This window comes from Zootoca vivipara, chromosome 11 (assembly GCF_965207765.1).
Source record: "Zootoca vivipara chromosome 11, rZooViv2.hap1.1, whole genome shotgun sequence".
NCBI lineage: Eukaryota > Metazoa > Chordata > Lepidosauria > Squamata > Lacertidae > Zootoca > Zootoca vivipara.
Window position 1 is genome coordinate 5,164,392 of NC_142594.1, and position 16,965 is coordinate 5,181,356.

The 16,965-nt window shown below is 43.9% G+C and overlaps 1 protein-coding gene across 1 annotated transcript in view; it reads right to left on the reverse strand.

Moving 5' to 3' along the window:
- LOC118092110 (POU domain, class 6, transcription factor 2) overlaps positions 1–16,965 on the reverse strand; it is a 203,198-nt gene that overhangs the window by 35,157 nt on the left and 151,076 nt on the right. Inside the window, exon 4 of the mRNA XM_088654224.1 lies at positions 9,246–9,568. Coding sequence (XP_088510350.1) covers positions 9,246–9,568 — 323 coding nt within the window. The remainder of the gene's footprint in view (positions 1–9,245; positions 9,569–16,965) is intronic.

Sequence of the window (16,965 nt, forward strand, 5' to 3'; positions counted from 1 at the left end):
TTGAAAAGATTTCTCACCTATGGCTGCAGTATTCTTTTTGGAAAACTCTGCCCAGAAAAATCCTATCTAGAAACTGAAAGTCTATATTCAGCCATATAGCATTTGTTCCTTTCTGTTTCTTCCTTCCATCAGTGAATTCTATGATAGTTGGTACAAACAGAGTTTCCTCCTTGCTCCATATTCACTTTTGATGTTCTCGTGATGGAGGGTTCACAAAGTGTGTGCGTCGGGTGGGGGAGGAAATGCCAGCTGCATCACCCCATTGAAGTCTGCAGCTGGCATTGCCAATGAAGCACCAGGGAGTTTGAGATAGGAAGACCCCCCCCCCATTGCCTCTTGATTCCCCATTCCCTACAACGATTGTCCCGGGTAAGGTGAACCCAGCATTAGTCACAAAGTGGAGGCGGAATGAATCTGATTTGTGAATAACCAGCAGACACTTGCAGTCTACCAAATGAGTATTTGAGAGCTTTGGCTGGATAGGGTGGGCAGAACTCATGGCATCTTGGACATGAATGCTAACAATTACAATCCTACTTCTTTTCATAGCTGCCAAGTCTCCCGTATTCCCCGGGAAACCCCCGTTTTTCCAGCTGTTCCCAGCTGAAAAAACGGATTTTTTTGTTTTTCCCCGGTTTTTTTCTGGCGCGGCGGCCATTTTGGAACTGGGCAAAGCAGCATCAAAAGTCACTTCTGAGCATGCTCCGCCCAGTTCCAAAATGGCGGCAGCACTACTTCCGGTCTGCTACTTCCGGCCCGGCCCCTTATTTCTCAGACACGAACTTGGCAGGTATGCTTCTTTTGGAGCTCCCTAGGACTATCTAACTGTGAATAAACGTTGTCGTGTCAAATTTCTCTTTAGCCTGTATTTTGGCTCAAAAGGATGTGTTTCTCGCAACCACTTCATCATGTGGTAGCTGTGAGGAAGAGCTTTTCCATGTCGATTTCCAGCTTTTCCTTCTGAGGAACAATGTAATCACCTGCACTCATCACCATGTGCTGAACTGTATTTTTGGTTCACACCTGCTACCCATATTTATGGTGGTGTGCCTAAAGCTCATTCTGGTGCACAACCGTAGATGAACACAACTGCTTTGGCACACAGTAGATGTACACAACTCACGGCTCTCACATAAAAGATGCAGCCAGACCCACCAGAAGCTTTTTCACAAGGATACCACACCCTGAAGTGGTTGTGAGAATAGGCTTTTAAAGCAAAGAAGCGAGCAACCAAACAATGTGCTGTTGCTTTGCATTCTAACAATCTAGTGCTTTATTCAGCGCTACTGATTCGTAACAATTTTTGTAGATGGCCATTGATATTTTAGCAGGCTCTTCAAAAGGAGTGCACTCAAGGAATAGTAAAGCAGGGACAGGCACCTGGCAGCCTGAAGGCTCTATCGGTTCCCATGGGCTTTCCGTTTAGCCCCTACCATAGTCCCAGGAGACCTTCCCCTCCCTCTCTTGCATTTCAACTAACTTCAGTCACAGGAGATAGACAACTCTAGCACAGATAACACCGGTGACATTCTTAATGCTCTGCACAAGTCAAGGCACCTGCAAATGAAAGTATACAGCCAAGGTATCTCCTTGCACAGTTGAGGTTGGGATGGGGAGAAAAGTAGGTGGACAGGACCAAACTAAACCTTAAAGTGGCAGGTCCATGTCAGGGTCAGGCTGCTTGCTGTTGAATCCCTATGAAGCACAACATGGGCAGTTGAGAGATCAGAGCTAGAACTTTCCCCACATCTTCCTTATCCTAGTCAACTTGCCACACCAAGGACATGGGGACCTGTCCTACACTGAGCCAGACCCTTCATCCATCCACACAGTGATCTGACTGGTAGTGGTAGAAGCTCTTCAGGGTTTCAGCCAGGAGCCTCTTCTACCCCTACCAACCCATGATCGACCATGGAACTATGGCTCTTCCTCAATCAACTACTCTCAAATAGGGGGGGAGGGGGAGAAATTTGACTCAGCTTGCATTTAGAGCTGAATTTATCAAATTCACACATTCCAAAACAATACAAGAACCACAATGTGGCCATCCTTCAAAATCTGCACTTGCCCAAATTTGGCAATGCAGTTTTCTGGAAAAAACAGTGTTTACAAAAATGCATATATCAGGGGAAGTGTGTATAAAAATGAATTATATTAGTGAAAATAAGATACATATATAAGGAGAAATTGCTTGCAAAAGTGTGCACGTTAGTCAAAACCACAGACAAAAATGTCTTAAGAGAAATCCACACTAAAATGTTGATGAATGTGTGTGTGTGTGTGTGTGTGTGTGTGTGTGTTTTAAAATCACAAATCACTGCAGAAAGCTGGAGAACTGAATTTAAGATTGGAAAAATGAGAAACAGAGAAGTGAAACTGACAGATCCATTCCATCCCTACTCTCAAAGCAATATAATTTTTGCTGTCCACACCTCTCCCAAATCTTAAAGATTTGCAGCAAATTCCTGGAAGTGTCAGTAAACATTGAATTGAGCTCCTTAGAAAACCCGTATTATCTTCTTCTTTTAATGGAAAATCAGCCCTTGAAAGCGATGTTTGTTTGTCGTGTTTTACTTTCGTGAAGCTGCAGGTTTTGGGGGCATCTGTGCAGGTGCTCTTTCTCATTGAAGCTTGAGCTTTCCCATCTATTTTTCGTTGCCATAAAATATCTAGGTGCCAGTTTTATTATTTAAGATTAGCATGAAAATTTAATCTGAAGTAGAATCTGCTTTTGCAGTCTAAGGCTTTGCTTTTGTTTGGGCTGGTTTCTTTGGTAGTTATAGTCTTGATGTCCCACACCTCTCCTCCTGCCTGCCCAAACACCCTCTTCTCTCTTTTTATTTACCCCTCAAGTCCCTTCTTTGGCTTTGCTTATTTTGTGTAGCTTCCGACAACACAAAGGTGCTTTATCATTGAGTTCTGAAAATGGTCAGAATAATTCTACAGTCAAGGCAGCCCTTGGGAAATCTCCTCATTTTCTGTCAATCTTTGTAGGTGAGCAAAAGAGTGAGAATCAGTTGGGCTCTTTCTCCAGCTGCTGTTTCGCTCTTCCTCTGCATAGCAGATTTTTCTCGTTTGTGTAGTTCAAATATATGGATAGAACTGAATTGAACACTAGCACTAGCTAGCATCAAAATAAAATACCACCATCTCCCAATTTACAAGGATTCAAAAATAGCTTAAGACTGAGCGCGCAACCCCAGAGTCGGTCACGACTGAACCTAATGGTCAGGGGTCCCTTTACCTTTACCTTTTACAATTACACATGGTCCTTCTAGTTAAACAAGAAAAAAAAAGATACATAAAATGTGATCCTATATTTCATGCGATCAGTTTGGGCCTGAGTCTGTCTGCAGCCACCGTGGTAGCATACCTTTTGCTACATATAAAGTTCACATTAATCTATGGCCATTGGTGTCTTAATTGTGCATTTAACAGGCTATGCATGTGGCCTCATAAGCAGCGTAACATAAAAAGGGAACTCGCTGTATTTCACAGATCAATTGGTTTCAGAGTACACCTTGCTCACAGAAGGTGATCTGTGAAATTGTGTGAATTCCCTCTTCAGTGGGATGTTTGGCTCACATGAGTAGACACACGGAGCTATTAAGGTGGTGCCAATACAAATACTAGCTCTTCAGAAGAGGGGTTTTCCTCAGGACCACACCAGGGAAGGGAAGGGTTAAATTCCTTTCACATGCCAAAGCTGTGGCAAGGTAATGCCTGAATCAGCTGTAAGTATAGCTAGTATTTCATGCATTTTCACCCCAGTTAGTGCAGAAAACCTGAAATAATATTACTTAGGTTGGGAAGAAAGTCACTCTGGTCAGGCAGAAAGGAACTGAAGTCAGTCTCTTTAGAGTCTAAGCTTACTGACTTAATCCCTGACCATGCTAGCACCACCTAATACTGGTCTTCTAGTTTACTTTTAAGCAACTCTGTCTTATCACTAAACTGCTAGCCTTTATTTTTAAGGCTCTCCACTACTCTCCCCTTTCTTATTTCCCCTTACCTCCTTTTATCCCCCAAACATAAAAAGCAGTGACTGTTCATTTTTAGCTCTAGTAGCCAGTCATATTTTAAGATTGATCTGTTTTCTCACCAATTGCTCGGTATCCTAAGTTGATTAATTTATCACAAGTTAAAAATGCAGATTTTAATCGGATCCTGTTGCATGAGATATGGATTTATAAGGGTTATTTGTATAATGAACCCATATGATTTGGCAACTGCATATGTATGATTGAATAAAAAATGGTCCATGTCTGCTTGGACGAGTGTATGAGTGTGTACACTTTTAAAAGAAGGACGACTGAGGCCTGGAAGTCCTTGGCATGAAGGGAGCCAGGAACTGCAAGAAATTAGAACCCAGACCTTCAGCTGTCATCCTGTTCCTACCACAGTACATGGTATGGTTTACTTTAATTGTGTAAACTGTTTTCTGTTCTTACTCTCAATCACATGCTTGAAATAATACTTCATAGAATCATAGAGTTGGAAGAGACCACAAGGGCCATCCAGTCCAACCCCCTGCCAAGCAGGAAACACCATCAAAGCATTCTTGACATATGGCTGTCAAGCCTCTGCTTAAAGACCTCCAAAGAAGGAGACTCCACCACACTCCTTGGGAGCAAATTCCACTGCCGAACAGCTCTTACTGTCAGGAAGTTCTTCCTAATGTTTAGGTGGAATCTTTTTTCTTGTAGTTTGAATCCATTGCACCATGTCCGCTTCTCTGGAGCAGCAGAAAACAACCTTTCTCCCTCCCTCATGTTAGGAACTCTGGAAGTACCTTCTCCTGCAGGTTGCAGAAGTAAGTCTATACACCTGAAAAGCCTGTTTGTGCTGTAAATTCATGAATACCACAATCTATGTGAAGCGTAACACCACCAAACCAGGTCAAAAGTGTGGTCAAAGAGAGATGGCCCTGGTAACCAGTATAGGTAGCCATATATACTGTTACACACACACACACACACACACACACACACACACACACACACACACACAACATGCAACCTGGAAATGCGGCACTGTCTGCTGACCCAAGTGCAAAACAGTAATAAAATCATAGCGTGACACAGAAAAATCTGACAAGAATCATTCTGAATTTTGTAGCTCTATTTGCAGCCCAACACCATCATCAATTTAAAATCAACCAAAGAAAGTAAAATACCTCACTCAGGTATATGTAACAAAGTCACTTTCATTTAATTTTCCGTCTGAAGACATGACAGCACCTGTACATTTTTAGTTATAATTGTTGTTATCCTTCAGAGCCTTTTGAAATAAATGCAATCATCCTTCTGTATTACTGGCTTCTCCCTGACAATCTTTCTAAGTTGCCCTGTTCTAAACCAATATCTTTCAGACAGCCGCTGAATAATGTAAGAAGATAAAACCCACATGAAAAATCAAGAATTCAGAAATGAAATTTAACCTGTCAAATTGTAACTTAGTTGATCTTTATTCCCTTAATATTCTTCAAACTGAAACGGCTTCGTTCTAGTTCATAAAGACCATTTACCTTGGAGGCTATTACTTCCTAGAATTTAATTCCAAGTCAATATTTAAGTTAAAGCAACAGACAAAAAACAAAAACAAAAACAGACACAAACAAACACAAACCGGCTTCTTATAGGCTTTTACAATAGTGGCGATGGAAAATGGTGTCAAGTACCTGCTTCATGCCATTGTAAGTCCCCTTGTTCTAATGTAGGCATCAGCAACTAGAGAGATGGGGGTAAAATCTGGCCAGTGAGGAATATCATCTGGTCCCTGAGCTGCCAGTTTAGAGGCAAGAAACAGTGCACTGTGGCAATAGGATCGGTTGGTACCTGGAAAATACAGGGGAGGAGGATGGTCCTCCCACACTCTGATCCTTCCTCAGAATGGTTTCCCCATAAAACTAGTGGCCAGCCAAGGTTCAGGAGGAAACAACAAAACAAAACAAAACAAAACAAAACATCTCCCAGCCAATCCTACAGAAGCATTAAAATAATTTTAAAGATGGCAAACATACAGTATTTACTCATCTATGCTGGCTTGGCAGCAGCACTGAGACGATGAAATGTACCACACCTGTAGTTCAGTCTTTGGCATGTTGACTCAGAAGGAATTTCCATTGTATTCCAGTATGCATAGGGTTAACGGCCGGGGGGGGGGCACAGACCAGGGTGCCAAATCTGGGACTCTAGGTCTCTCTGTACAGCCTTAGCTGACTCTTCTAAGGGCATTCCCCTTCCCCAGGCCACTCTCCTCACCAGCCTCCTCAAGTGCTATCGACTGGCTTGAATGTGTCCTAGAATGGTGATAACACCATTTGCTTGCCTGATGGAGAGAATATGTTGGGACGTGTGTCTAAAGCTCTGACTTTAGCATGGCTGGGATGTAGCCTGTAGAGAAGGAAGAAGCACATCCATTGCTCTGCCCACTTTTGTGCAAGCGTTCCTCACACGTGCATAGTAATCACTTTCATTCCTGGATCCTATCTACAGGTAGAGAGGTACCTTGTCCATACAAATGGGAAGTCATCTTCTGCACTTATCACCCATTAATTAACATTCAGCCAGTAGCATGGCAACATGGCACACAGCAATATTTATTAGTATGTGCATATGAGTGAGATTTTCCCATCTCCTCTTTAATCAATACAGTACTGTATAGCAAATCAGGTCAATAAGGAAACTCTTTACAAACTGGGTGAAACTCTTTACAGAATTGACATACATTTTACCATCTGGTAACATTGCTGCAGATCAAAAGGCTGTTAAAGGGACAACTTCAAGAGCCAAAGATAGAGATGTGGGGTGGCCAGAATCCTTATCTTGCATGCCCTTTGGTGGATTTCTCTTCTGTTTATGTTTCAAAATAAAATTGGCTGCTTTCCCTGTCTCTTGTGAAGGATAGTTACCACAGAGGACTTGTCCATACTACATTCATATTGGTGGCTTCCCCCAAAGAATTCTGGGAAGTGTACTTTGATGAAGGAGGTGAATCTTCTCTCTGGCAAATACTAATCTCCTCTCACCAATCCCAAGAGTCACCTGGGCCAGGGTTTAAGGTTGCATTCCCACGCACATTTAGGAATAAGTCTTACAAATAAGCATGCAAGGGGGTGTGGCTGCATGTTTGCAGTGCAGAGAACATCCCAAATGAATGAGACTTATGTATGAGTTTCCCCAAAGATGCTGGGTGATGAACTAATAAAAACCCACCCCACTTCCAAAGCTGTGGGGTACACATTTCCCTGGCTTTCCTATACTTGTGCCTAGGGCTTATTCTGTGTAAGTTGCTGATAACGCACTAGAAAAAGAGGCATTTGCCATTCAATGAAAAGCAGCCTAGGAATTCCCACTGTTCGGTTTTGCTTCTTTCTTATTGCTTACGTACAAGCTGCTGGTTTGGTACAGCATGCATACAAAAGATTGATTTAAATTAGCTGGCAGCAATCAGCATGTACATGCAACCCCTGCTGGGTTCATTTTATTTTCCCTGCGGTGAGTGGATCATTGCCTTCCTGAGGAATGAAATGGACTCTCCTTTGTTACCACATGGAGACTTAGGGTACATTCACACCAGCTGTTTTTCACAGACTGCTGTTCTTATTTGCAGATGCTTGCAGACTGCACTATACGCCTAGTCATCAATACCACCATACTCGTTCTCGTGTGTGTGTGTGTGTGTGTGTGTGTGTGTGTGTGCAGCCTGCACCCCTTCTTTAAATAGGTACAAATGATAGTGCAATGCTATATACACCTGGGGCAAACCAAGAATGGAATAGTTTGCAATTAATGTACCCTGTTTCTCATATTTTAAGACATACCCATAAAATAAGCCATAGCGGGATTTTTAAGCATTCAAGGAATATAAGACATACCCCGAAAATAAGACATAGTGATAGGCGCAGCAGCAATGCCGGCCGCGGCAGGAGGAGAAGGAAAAAAATAAGACATCCCTTGAAAATAAGCCATAGTGTGTTTTTTTGAGGAAAAAATAAATATAAGACATGTCTTATAATATGAGAAACACGGTAGGTCTTGGTGCTTAAGAGTGGGTATAAACTGGCTGAAAGTTGCCAGGGTGTTGTGGAAAAGTATAAGGGGCAGGTGACCAGAAAGAGGTGGAGGACAAAAGCCACCTTTTTATGGGCAAAAGTTGATTTGGGGAAAAAAAAATATTTTCATTCAGCCTTGAACAAATTGAACCCAAGTCCTGTTTTGGGGTTCCCCATAGACATCTGGTTGGCCACTGTGAGACCATGATGTTGAACGATGTAGGGGATTGGCCTGATCCAGCAGGCTCTTCTTATGCCCTTAAATCCCTGCTCGGCCATGAAGCCCACTAATTGCCCTTAAGTCTCTCACTCACTCTCAACCCAACTGGTCTCACAAGATTGTTGTGAAGATAAAACGAGGGGAGAGTAATATCTCGGCCCATCAGTAGCTGAGCTGGCAGCTTGTGGGAGGCATCTCACCTTTCCCTTCAGTTATCCCATACGGTACCTCTCCATCTCTACCCACCTGCTCCCATGCCGTAGACAAGAGAAATAGTGGGTCAAGAAGGTGGTTTCTGCACATGCTGTAGATTTGAAGAAAGGGAGGGGCAGGTGGGGCTCATCAACCTGGGAAGACAGCCCATCTAGAAGAAGGAAAACTATGATCCTCAACCTCTGTTGCCTTGTGGGACATATTTGGGAGAAGACGGAAACCCTAAATAAATCCATAGGGAATTCTCTAAGATGGTTGGATGACATCCTTCTGACAACTCCTGCAGACAAGCTAGTGCCAATTGTATTGCTCTGCTTTCCTTTGGACCACATCAGTGAGGCCAAGGGAGGGTCTTGTTGTCTGGGCAGCCCAGGACCTCCATACGCCCAGGCTTGCGCCCTAGGTCACTTCAGTACTGCTAATGCAGCTGTTTGATTTCATTCCCAGATGTTTGCTCCATTGTCTCTCGAGAGTCAAGACCAGGCATCCCCAAACTGCGGCCCTCCAGATGTTTTGGCCTACAACTCCCATGATCCCTAGCTAACAGGACCAGCGGTCAGGGAAGATGGGCATTGTAGTCTGAAACATCTGGAGGGCCGAAGTTTGGGGATACCTGGTCAAGACAGATGGATGCCAGGAACGAAGTGAAAACCTGTGCAAATGGTGACTCAAACAAAGCGAAGAGGTATTCCGAGAAGCAAGATAAACTTTGGAAGAAGTGGCCAGAACAAATTCTCAGATAACCAGGGGGCTTACCTGGAGTGAGTTTGGTGATGTGAGAGGTGAGGGAAGGCCATGCCCTGGTGACTGGTTGGGCTTTTGAGGAGAGCTTGAAGACGGCTGAGCTGGTGGCGGCTGACTCTGGCTTTGTGTTTGCTGCGTCTGTGGTGGAGGCGGGGGCTGTGGCTGCTGAGGCTGCTGCGTCTGTGGCTGTGGCTGAGATTGATGTTGTGGCTGGCTGGCTTGTGGCTGTGGCTGCTGGCTGGTTTGGCCTTGTTGTTGTTGTTGCTGCTGCTGCTGCTGCTGGAGATGTTGAAGCTGTTGAAGCTGCTGAAGCTGGGAATTCAGGGATGAGGTAGCTACAAGTAAAAAATAATAATAATATCAGAATTACACGTGTTTCTTTGCGTAGATTGCAAAGATATAATTTCAGACTCCAGAGCACTGTCAGAAGAGCAGAGGAGAAAACAAAAGCTGGCCACCTCTTTCCACCTGCAGATATAAAAGCTCAAAATGTAAGTACAGGCTCAATGTGCATGATATTTCTGCTCCCTCTGAGACACATTCTTACAGTAACAGCAGTCTTCACAGACAGCTCAGTCTTCGTTTGCATAGGTAGTGGAAAGGATTTGAACACAGATAAAGAAAGCGCCATTGGTCAAGCCTCTTGAAGGAAACGAGAACCCAGAAATTAGTGGGAGCCAAGAAAGTGGAAGCTGGAAGAACAGAAAAGATTGTAGGGCAGGTCTGAACCGCCAGTCACTTGCCAAGTGAAGAGAACCCGACAATTAATGTTTGGCAGCTGAACAGAAGCATTAAGAAACGTGCTTTGAGCCTGTGGGGCAGTTGCCAAACACCTGAGATGCCAAAACACATAGTAGGTGTTCAGTTCTATGAGTCTCAAATCATGAAGGCCTCCTATAAGAAGATACTGAGTAAAGTAATAGGTTAACATTTCTTAGCAACAGAATGAATGCTATCACTGTAAAACATGGACACCTAATCTGTGGCCCATTGGATGTCATTGAACTACAATTCCCATAATCTCTGACCATTGGCCATGCTTGCCTGCAACTCCCATTATCCAGTGACCATAGACCAATATTGGAGTTGAAATCTAATAACATCCGGAGGACAAGTTAGCCACCCCTGCTATAAATTGTGTGGTGACAATTTTTTCAGCAGTCAATGTTGTCCACAAGAAAGTGGCCTAGATCTGGGAGAGAGATCTCTGTTTGAATCCCCATTCTTTTCTTCTTTTTTCTTTGGCTTTGCAGATCAGCTTTAGACAAGCTAGTGTCTCTTGGCATCAGTTTCCCATCTGTAAAATGGAAATACCGGCACTTTATAGCTCACTTCATGAGAATGTGATGATGGGGTAACTGTACTTTTAAAAAGTCTCTAAAAGAAATCTATAATTGACAATCACAAGCCAAGAAGGAAATTCCTAGGAGTCTCATTGTGCAAATGGATAAGAAGAAAATGGCCTCAATTTGTTACAGCTGTTTTATAGCTGTAGAGATCTGCGGGCTGGTGAAGGATATTAAAAGGAATAAAATAAGATTCACTGCTAAAGTGCAAAGTTGCCTGGAAGCATGGAAGCATATGCACGGTGCCAAAGAAATTAAGATGCACGTCAGGATAAAACAGATTAAGACAAGAACTTTAGAAGAGAGCCAGAGCCCTGGAGATTTGCAAAACAATGTTATTTTAACTCTAGACACAAGCAAGCCAAATGCCAGCATTTTAGATACCATGGTCCTTAGCTTTAACTGGATTGTGCATTACTATAACTGAAATAGTATCCAGAAAAGATCAGTGTATTTACTAATTTTTGGAATGTTAATGAAGAAGAATTTCTGTATATTGGGAAAAAAATTAGACAACCCCTCTATGTAATATTTCAGAACTACTTGATAAGATGGGAATTGTTCGCTACCCTTCTTCATGAGTCCCTCGGGATTCAGATCTTCCAGTGTCTGTTGGTGCCATTCCCTAAAGGACAGAACAATCCAAGCACCCATTCCACCACACTAGAGGGGGGTTGGATAAGGTGGGAGAGGTCTCTCTGTCCAATCGTGACAAGCTCCAATGGTCAGTGGGTTCTACTCCTGGGAATCCTGACTGCACCCACCCAAACTGCAGGTGGGCACAAGAGACTGCTGGAGTCCCGGCTGGACGAAGCCAGCATATCCCTGGTGGAGAAAGCTAGTGTAGGGAAGGGATGGAGTCAGGACAGCCAAAGATCTGATGGCTCCAATCTGTGCCACCCTCTTCAAATTAAATCCTGCTTGAAACGTTTCCACCTTGCTGTGTACGGGCTCCAATCCGCTGTAGTGGGAAGCTTTAAGGTTTACCACCCTTATCTAGCTAGAGATACCTGTACACAACCTACTATGCTGGGATGGGCAATGAGCTCCACTGGGATACCCATCAGACTGTAATGCAATTTGGCTGCAGATAGACAGGGATGCATCAGTAGATATATCTGACTAGTTTCTGTGATTATAGCTGGATCAGGGTTACATGTAACCATCTGCAGCGCACCTTATTTTTTGTTTTAAAATACTCTTTCTAGTGCCTGGAAACACCCAGCATTTAACTCAGTGATATAGCCCAACATTATCCTGCTATAGTAAAGGTAAAGGTAAAGGGACCCCTGACCGTAAGGTCCAGTCGCGGACGACTTTGGGGTTGCGGCGCTCATCTTGCTCTATAGGCCAAGGGAGCCGGCGTTTGTCCGCAGACAGTTTTTCCGGGTCATGTGGCCAGCATGACAAACCACTTCTGGCAAACCCAGAGCAGCCCTAGGCTCTGTGGTTTAGACCACAGCGCCACCCGCGTCCCCTCCTGCTATAGTAAATGGCAGTAAATTTGTTGTTTTCATCATTTTATATGCCACCTTTCTTCTAAGGAACTCAGGATCATATAAAGGCGAGACCATCTACTCGATGCGACCTAGCCTAGCAGTACCTAGCCTACTCTGACTGGCAACAACTCTGCAAGGACTGGAGCAAAGACCTTTTCCAGACTCTATACCAAGATTCAGACATGCTTTCAACATTGAGCTATTCTTTCCTTCTCAAAAGCTCTGCTGGGAGGATGGCAACATTCAAATGTAGAACCCCACCAGTACAAACCCACCAAGATGGAATGACCCAGGCTTCCTGAGATAATTCCCCTTCCCCTGGAAGACCTTAAGACCCAGCTCCTCTTCAGTGGTCAAGAGATCTGAAGCCACAGCCATGTGGACAAATATCAGTTACACCTGCTGGGTTGGAATCCTGGCACTCCCATCCCCTCACTATTCAATCAGGTCCAGAGATCTAAATCCAACATTTTCCATATTTGCAAACTGTAGTGAAAGGATATGTACTTAATATCAATCTGAATTTTTAGTGTAAATGTCGTATATACCAAGATGCCAAAGGGAAGCATGTCCAATATCTTTTCCTAAGTATTACTGGAATTCCAGTTGTCGCCCATCTTATAGTTGTGCATCTTGTTCTTCCTGCCTAAGTATAGAACCTTACATTTGTCCCTATTGAGTTTTATTCTGTTAATTTGGGCCCAGTCCTCCGATATGTAAAAGTTGTTTTGAATTCTGATTCTGTCTTCTGTGGCTCTGCTACTGCTGCTGGACTTTCTCTCCCAATCCTAAAAACTGTCCTGTTGGAAGGATCCTAACAAGTTGTTATATGATGATACAGGCACACACACACACACACACACACACTCCGCCAATTTATGCACATTCAATATGTTTGCGACCGTGCATACACGCATCATGCAGAACCTGGAAGTGATCCAAAAATGCCAAAGAAAGAGGTGGAATGGGGTGGGGCAGAACAGGGTATTTGCAGGCTTTTTCAAATGGTGTTTCAAATATACGCGATTTCACATGGTGCCTTGGAACGTAACCCCCACAGCTGCCTGTATTGCAGTTTGATTTTTAATGCAGTTTTAATGTTACTTGTAAGCCAGCTTTAATGGATTTGTATCCTGAAAGGCAGGATATAAATAATTGCAATCAATCAATCAAATTAAGAGTTCCCTGTACACTCTAAATGTCTTCACATAGCTCAATGGATGCATATGGCTTGATTCTGCCTGATTACTGAAGTGTACTTGTAACCGTGGATGTATCAGGCAAAAGATCTGTTGGGCATCTAAAGCAACCCCTCTACCACATGTTCTATTGTGTTACTTCCCCCCCCCACAGTCTTTTATTTCCATAATTCTGCAGATGTTACACAATTGTGCCTTAATGCGAAATAATGCAATGTACGATGGAGTAAAAAGGAGAAAATCATACATTAAGGCTATTCGTATTTGACTGAGCAGAGAATTTGGCTCTCGCTGTTTTGAGAAGACTAATCCCTTCCTCCCCACCCCCCACCCACCCCAGTAATGGAGAATAGATTTATATATTGCCTCAAACTGAAAAGTGTAACTAACTTAAGGATCTGGGCCTGTGCTGACATTGACATTGTCTGCTTTGCTTATCTTGTTTATCTTTTAATGAGCCATACTCCTTTTATTTCCTTTGAAGTAGATGTCTAGAGACTGAATGCACACAATGAATAGACTAATGTAAACCTGCATTTACACTGCTTCGTATTATGTAATGAAGGGTGTGGGCAAATGCCTGTTTCCCCCCATACATGCTCAATTTTCTCTTTTGAGGAGGGAAAAGTTGCTGTTTTTATATGATAGGGGTGGGGTGGGCAAAGAGGGTGAGGCTAAAACTTGATGCCTCAACAGATTACTAATGGGTTACAGAGCATATTACTTCTAGATCAGTGGTTCAAATCCAGTCTAGGTCAATACAGGGAACAAAAGTCAAGGCATTCTGATGGTTGTAGAGTGTCCTATATTGTTTAAAATTAATTGGCTGTCTCCTAGTAAAAATACATTGGCTGCAAAAGGAACTGGCAGCCTCTGACTACCATAGAATCATGTTTTGGGTTTCAGGGCAGAAGTTTAAGAACTCAAGAATGAAGAGCATAGCTGCCAAGTTCCGGCCTGAAAAATAAGGGACTGGACCGGAAGTAGCAGACCGGAAGTAGCGCTGCCGCCATTTTCGAACTTGGCGGAGCATGCTCAGAAGCTACTTTTGATGCGGCTCTGCCCTGTTCCAAAATGGCCGCCGCACCAGAAGTCGCGCTGCAGCCATTTTGGAACTGGGCAAAGCAGCATCAAAAGTCGCTTCTGAGCATGTTCCGTCTAGTTCCAAAATGGCCGCCGTGCCAGAATAAACCAGGAAAAAACAAAAAAATCCGTTTTTTCAGCTGGGAACAGCTGGAAAAATGGGGTTTCCCCGGGGAATACGGGAGACTTGGCAGCTATGACGAAGAGCTAGACCCAGAGTTGAAAGCAGCACCCCTGTCCTGCCTATTCCAAGATAACATGGTGGTGATTGTGATGGGATGAGTGCGAGTTTACTGGTGAATCTGCATAAACACCAAGGATCTTCACATATTGACAAGAGTCTCATCATGTGTTGCCTAGCTGTTATGAAAAATCACCAAACAGTGATGGACAATGTGAACCGACCACAGATTTTGTACACCCCCCATTTAATACCGTAGCTATGGTTTCCATGTATATTAACTTCCGAAGCAATCATCATAGGGTTGCAAATGAATGAAATTGTTGCACTTAGGTCTCACTAAAACAAACGGGAAGAGCTGGCCGTAATTTAACTCATGTCTCATTGATGTCCGTGGGAATGTGTGCAGCTAATTTAGCCTGCTGGATTCAAATCAGATAGAGACGTTGATGAACTACTATGCGAACTTCCCAAATGATACTGTTCACATCACATGTCCATTTCCCAATATAATGGAAGACCTACCGTGTTTCTTATATTTTTAAGGCATCCCTACAAAATAAGGCATGGCAGGATTTTCCTGAGGTGGAAAAATATAAGGCATACCTCGAAAATAAGCCGTACCGGGTGGTGGAAGAAGGTCTGTGGCAAAGAAGGGTTGCTGCTGCCGCGTTAACCCCCGAGACCTGGCTGCAGCCTCAGCGCACAGCGCGTGCAGCCCCAGAACCCGGCTGTAGCCTTTGCACGCGGACACCCGGGACCCGGCTGCAGCCTCTGACTGCCGCGCGCGCAGCCCCAGGACCCGGCTGCAGCCTCTGCCTGCCGCGCGCGCAGCCCCAGGACCCGGCTGCAGCTTCTGCCTTCCGCGCGTGCAGCCCCAGGACCCGGCTGCAGCCTCTGCCTGCCGCGCGCGAAGACCCGGTGGGAGCAGGTCTGTGGTCTGTACAGATACCGGTACCGGTACTTATTTTTTAATTAAGATATCCCTTGAAAATAAACCATGCTGTGTTTTTTTCAGGAAAAAGTTAATATAAGACATGACTTATAATATGAGAAACACGGTATGCATATATCGACCTGGCCACATGTGGCCTTATTCATGCTCTCACTCTGCGTACATTCTCCACACTTTCATATGACACTCATCCAACAGACTCACAAAACACATTTAAAGATGGCTGTTGAGTAATTGCCATACATGTTTGCTAAACAACTGTTTATGCCGATATGCCTGGTAATGAATACATCCTGAATCAGACCTAGGGATTTGTTCTGTTGATAGGTTATCTTAATAAATAAGGGGAAAATAAAGGTTTTAAAGAAACCCTTATACTGGAGCCGGCCTCATCTATCTTTGCGTCCAAAGCAACATACTAAAAAGCCTTTACTCTGCATTCTTTTTGGGGCTAGCTACAACCTTAATTTTTTGCTCTCGAATAGTTTCTTTGAGAAGTTCATGCAACTTAAATATTGAATGCAACAAAATTCAAACATTAAGAAGGAAATTCCAATAACTTATCAATAATTCGTGATCTTTTAATATTGCAAAGTAAGGAAGTGTCTACCTCAAAACGGATTATTTCTCTTACCACCACCCCCAACCCCGTAATGTTGAAAATTGGAATCATTTTTCCGGGATGTTCTGGTTAGGAAGATCAACTACAGAGCAACATAAAATATATTTGAAGTTGCTTTCACCTGAAGGTAATGTAATTGTTTTCTTTTCCTCTTGGTTTATGACAGTGTTTTTGATTCAGTTTCCCTGTGTGCACTGTAAAAACTGTACTAACTTATTTTAAATGTCCAAATGCAAGAAAATGGCTGAAGAAATTAGGTTTTAATACACTATTTTCTTCCTTGGTGCAAATGGGAATTAAAACACCATATTGTATAGAGGCCTATAACATCATTCACTAGATTGGTTTGACTGAAAAAAGTAGCAGAGCAACAAAATGGTGTGTGGGGCGTGTTGGAATCCCATCTTTTATTTATTTACTAGTGTAGTTCAGCCCGTTAAATAAACGGGCACTAGAACATATGTGAGCGCTGCGTGGAGCACCGGATCGAGGAGCCGGTCTGCAGAGTCAGCGCCCAGCAACGCCGTGCTGGATTGAGGAGGCGATGCTCCGTGCGGCGTTGCTGGGCGCTGACTCTGCATACTGGCTCCTCGATCTGGTGCTCCACGCAGCGCTGATCAGCGCAGACCCGGCAGGCCGCCGGATCAAGGAAGCGGCCTGCTGGGTCGGCACCCAGCAGCGCTGCACGGAGCACTGGTCTGTGGAGTCAGCGCCCAGCAGCGCCGCACGGAGCAGTGCCTCCTCAATCCAGCACGGCGTTGCTGGGTGCTGACTCTGCAGACCGGCTCCTCGATCCGGTGCTCCGCACAGTGCTCACATTGAATGGTAGCATTGTCTAGCCCACATT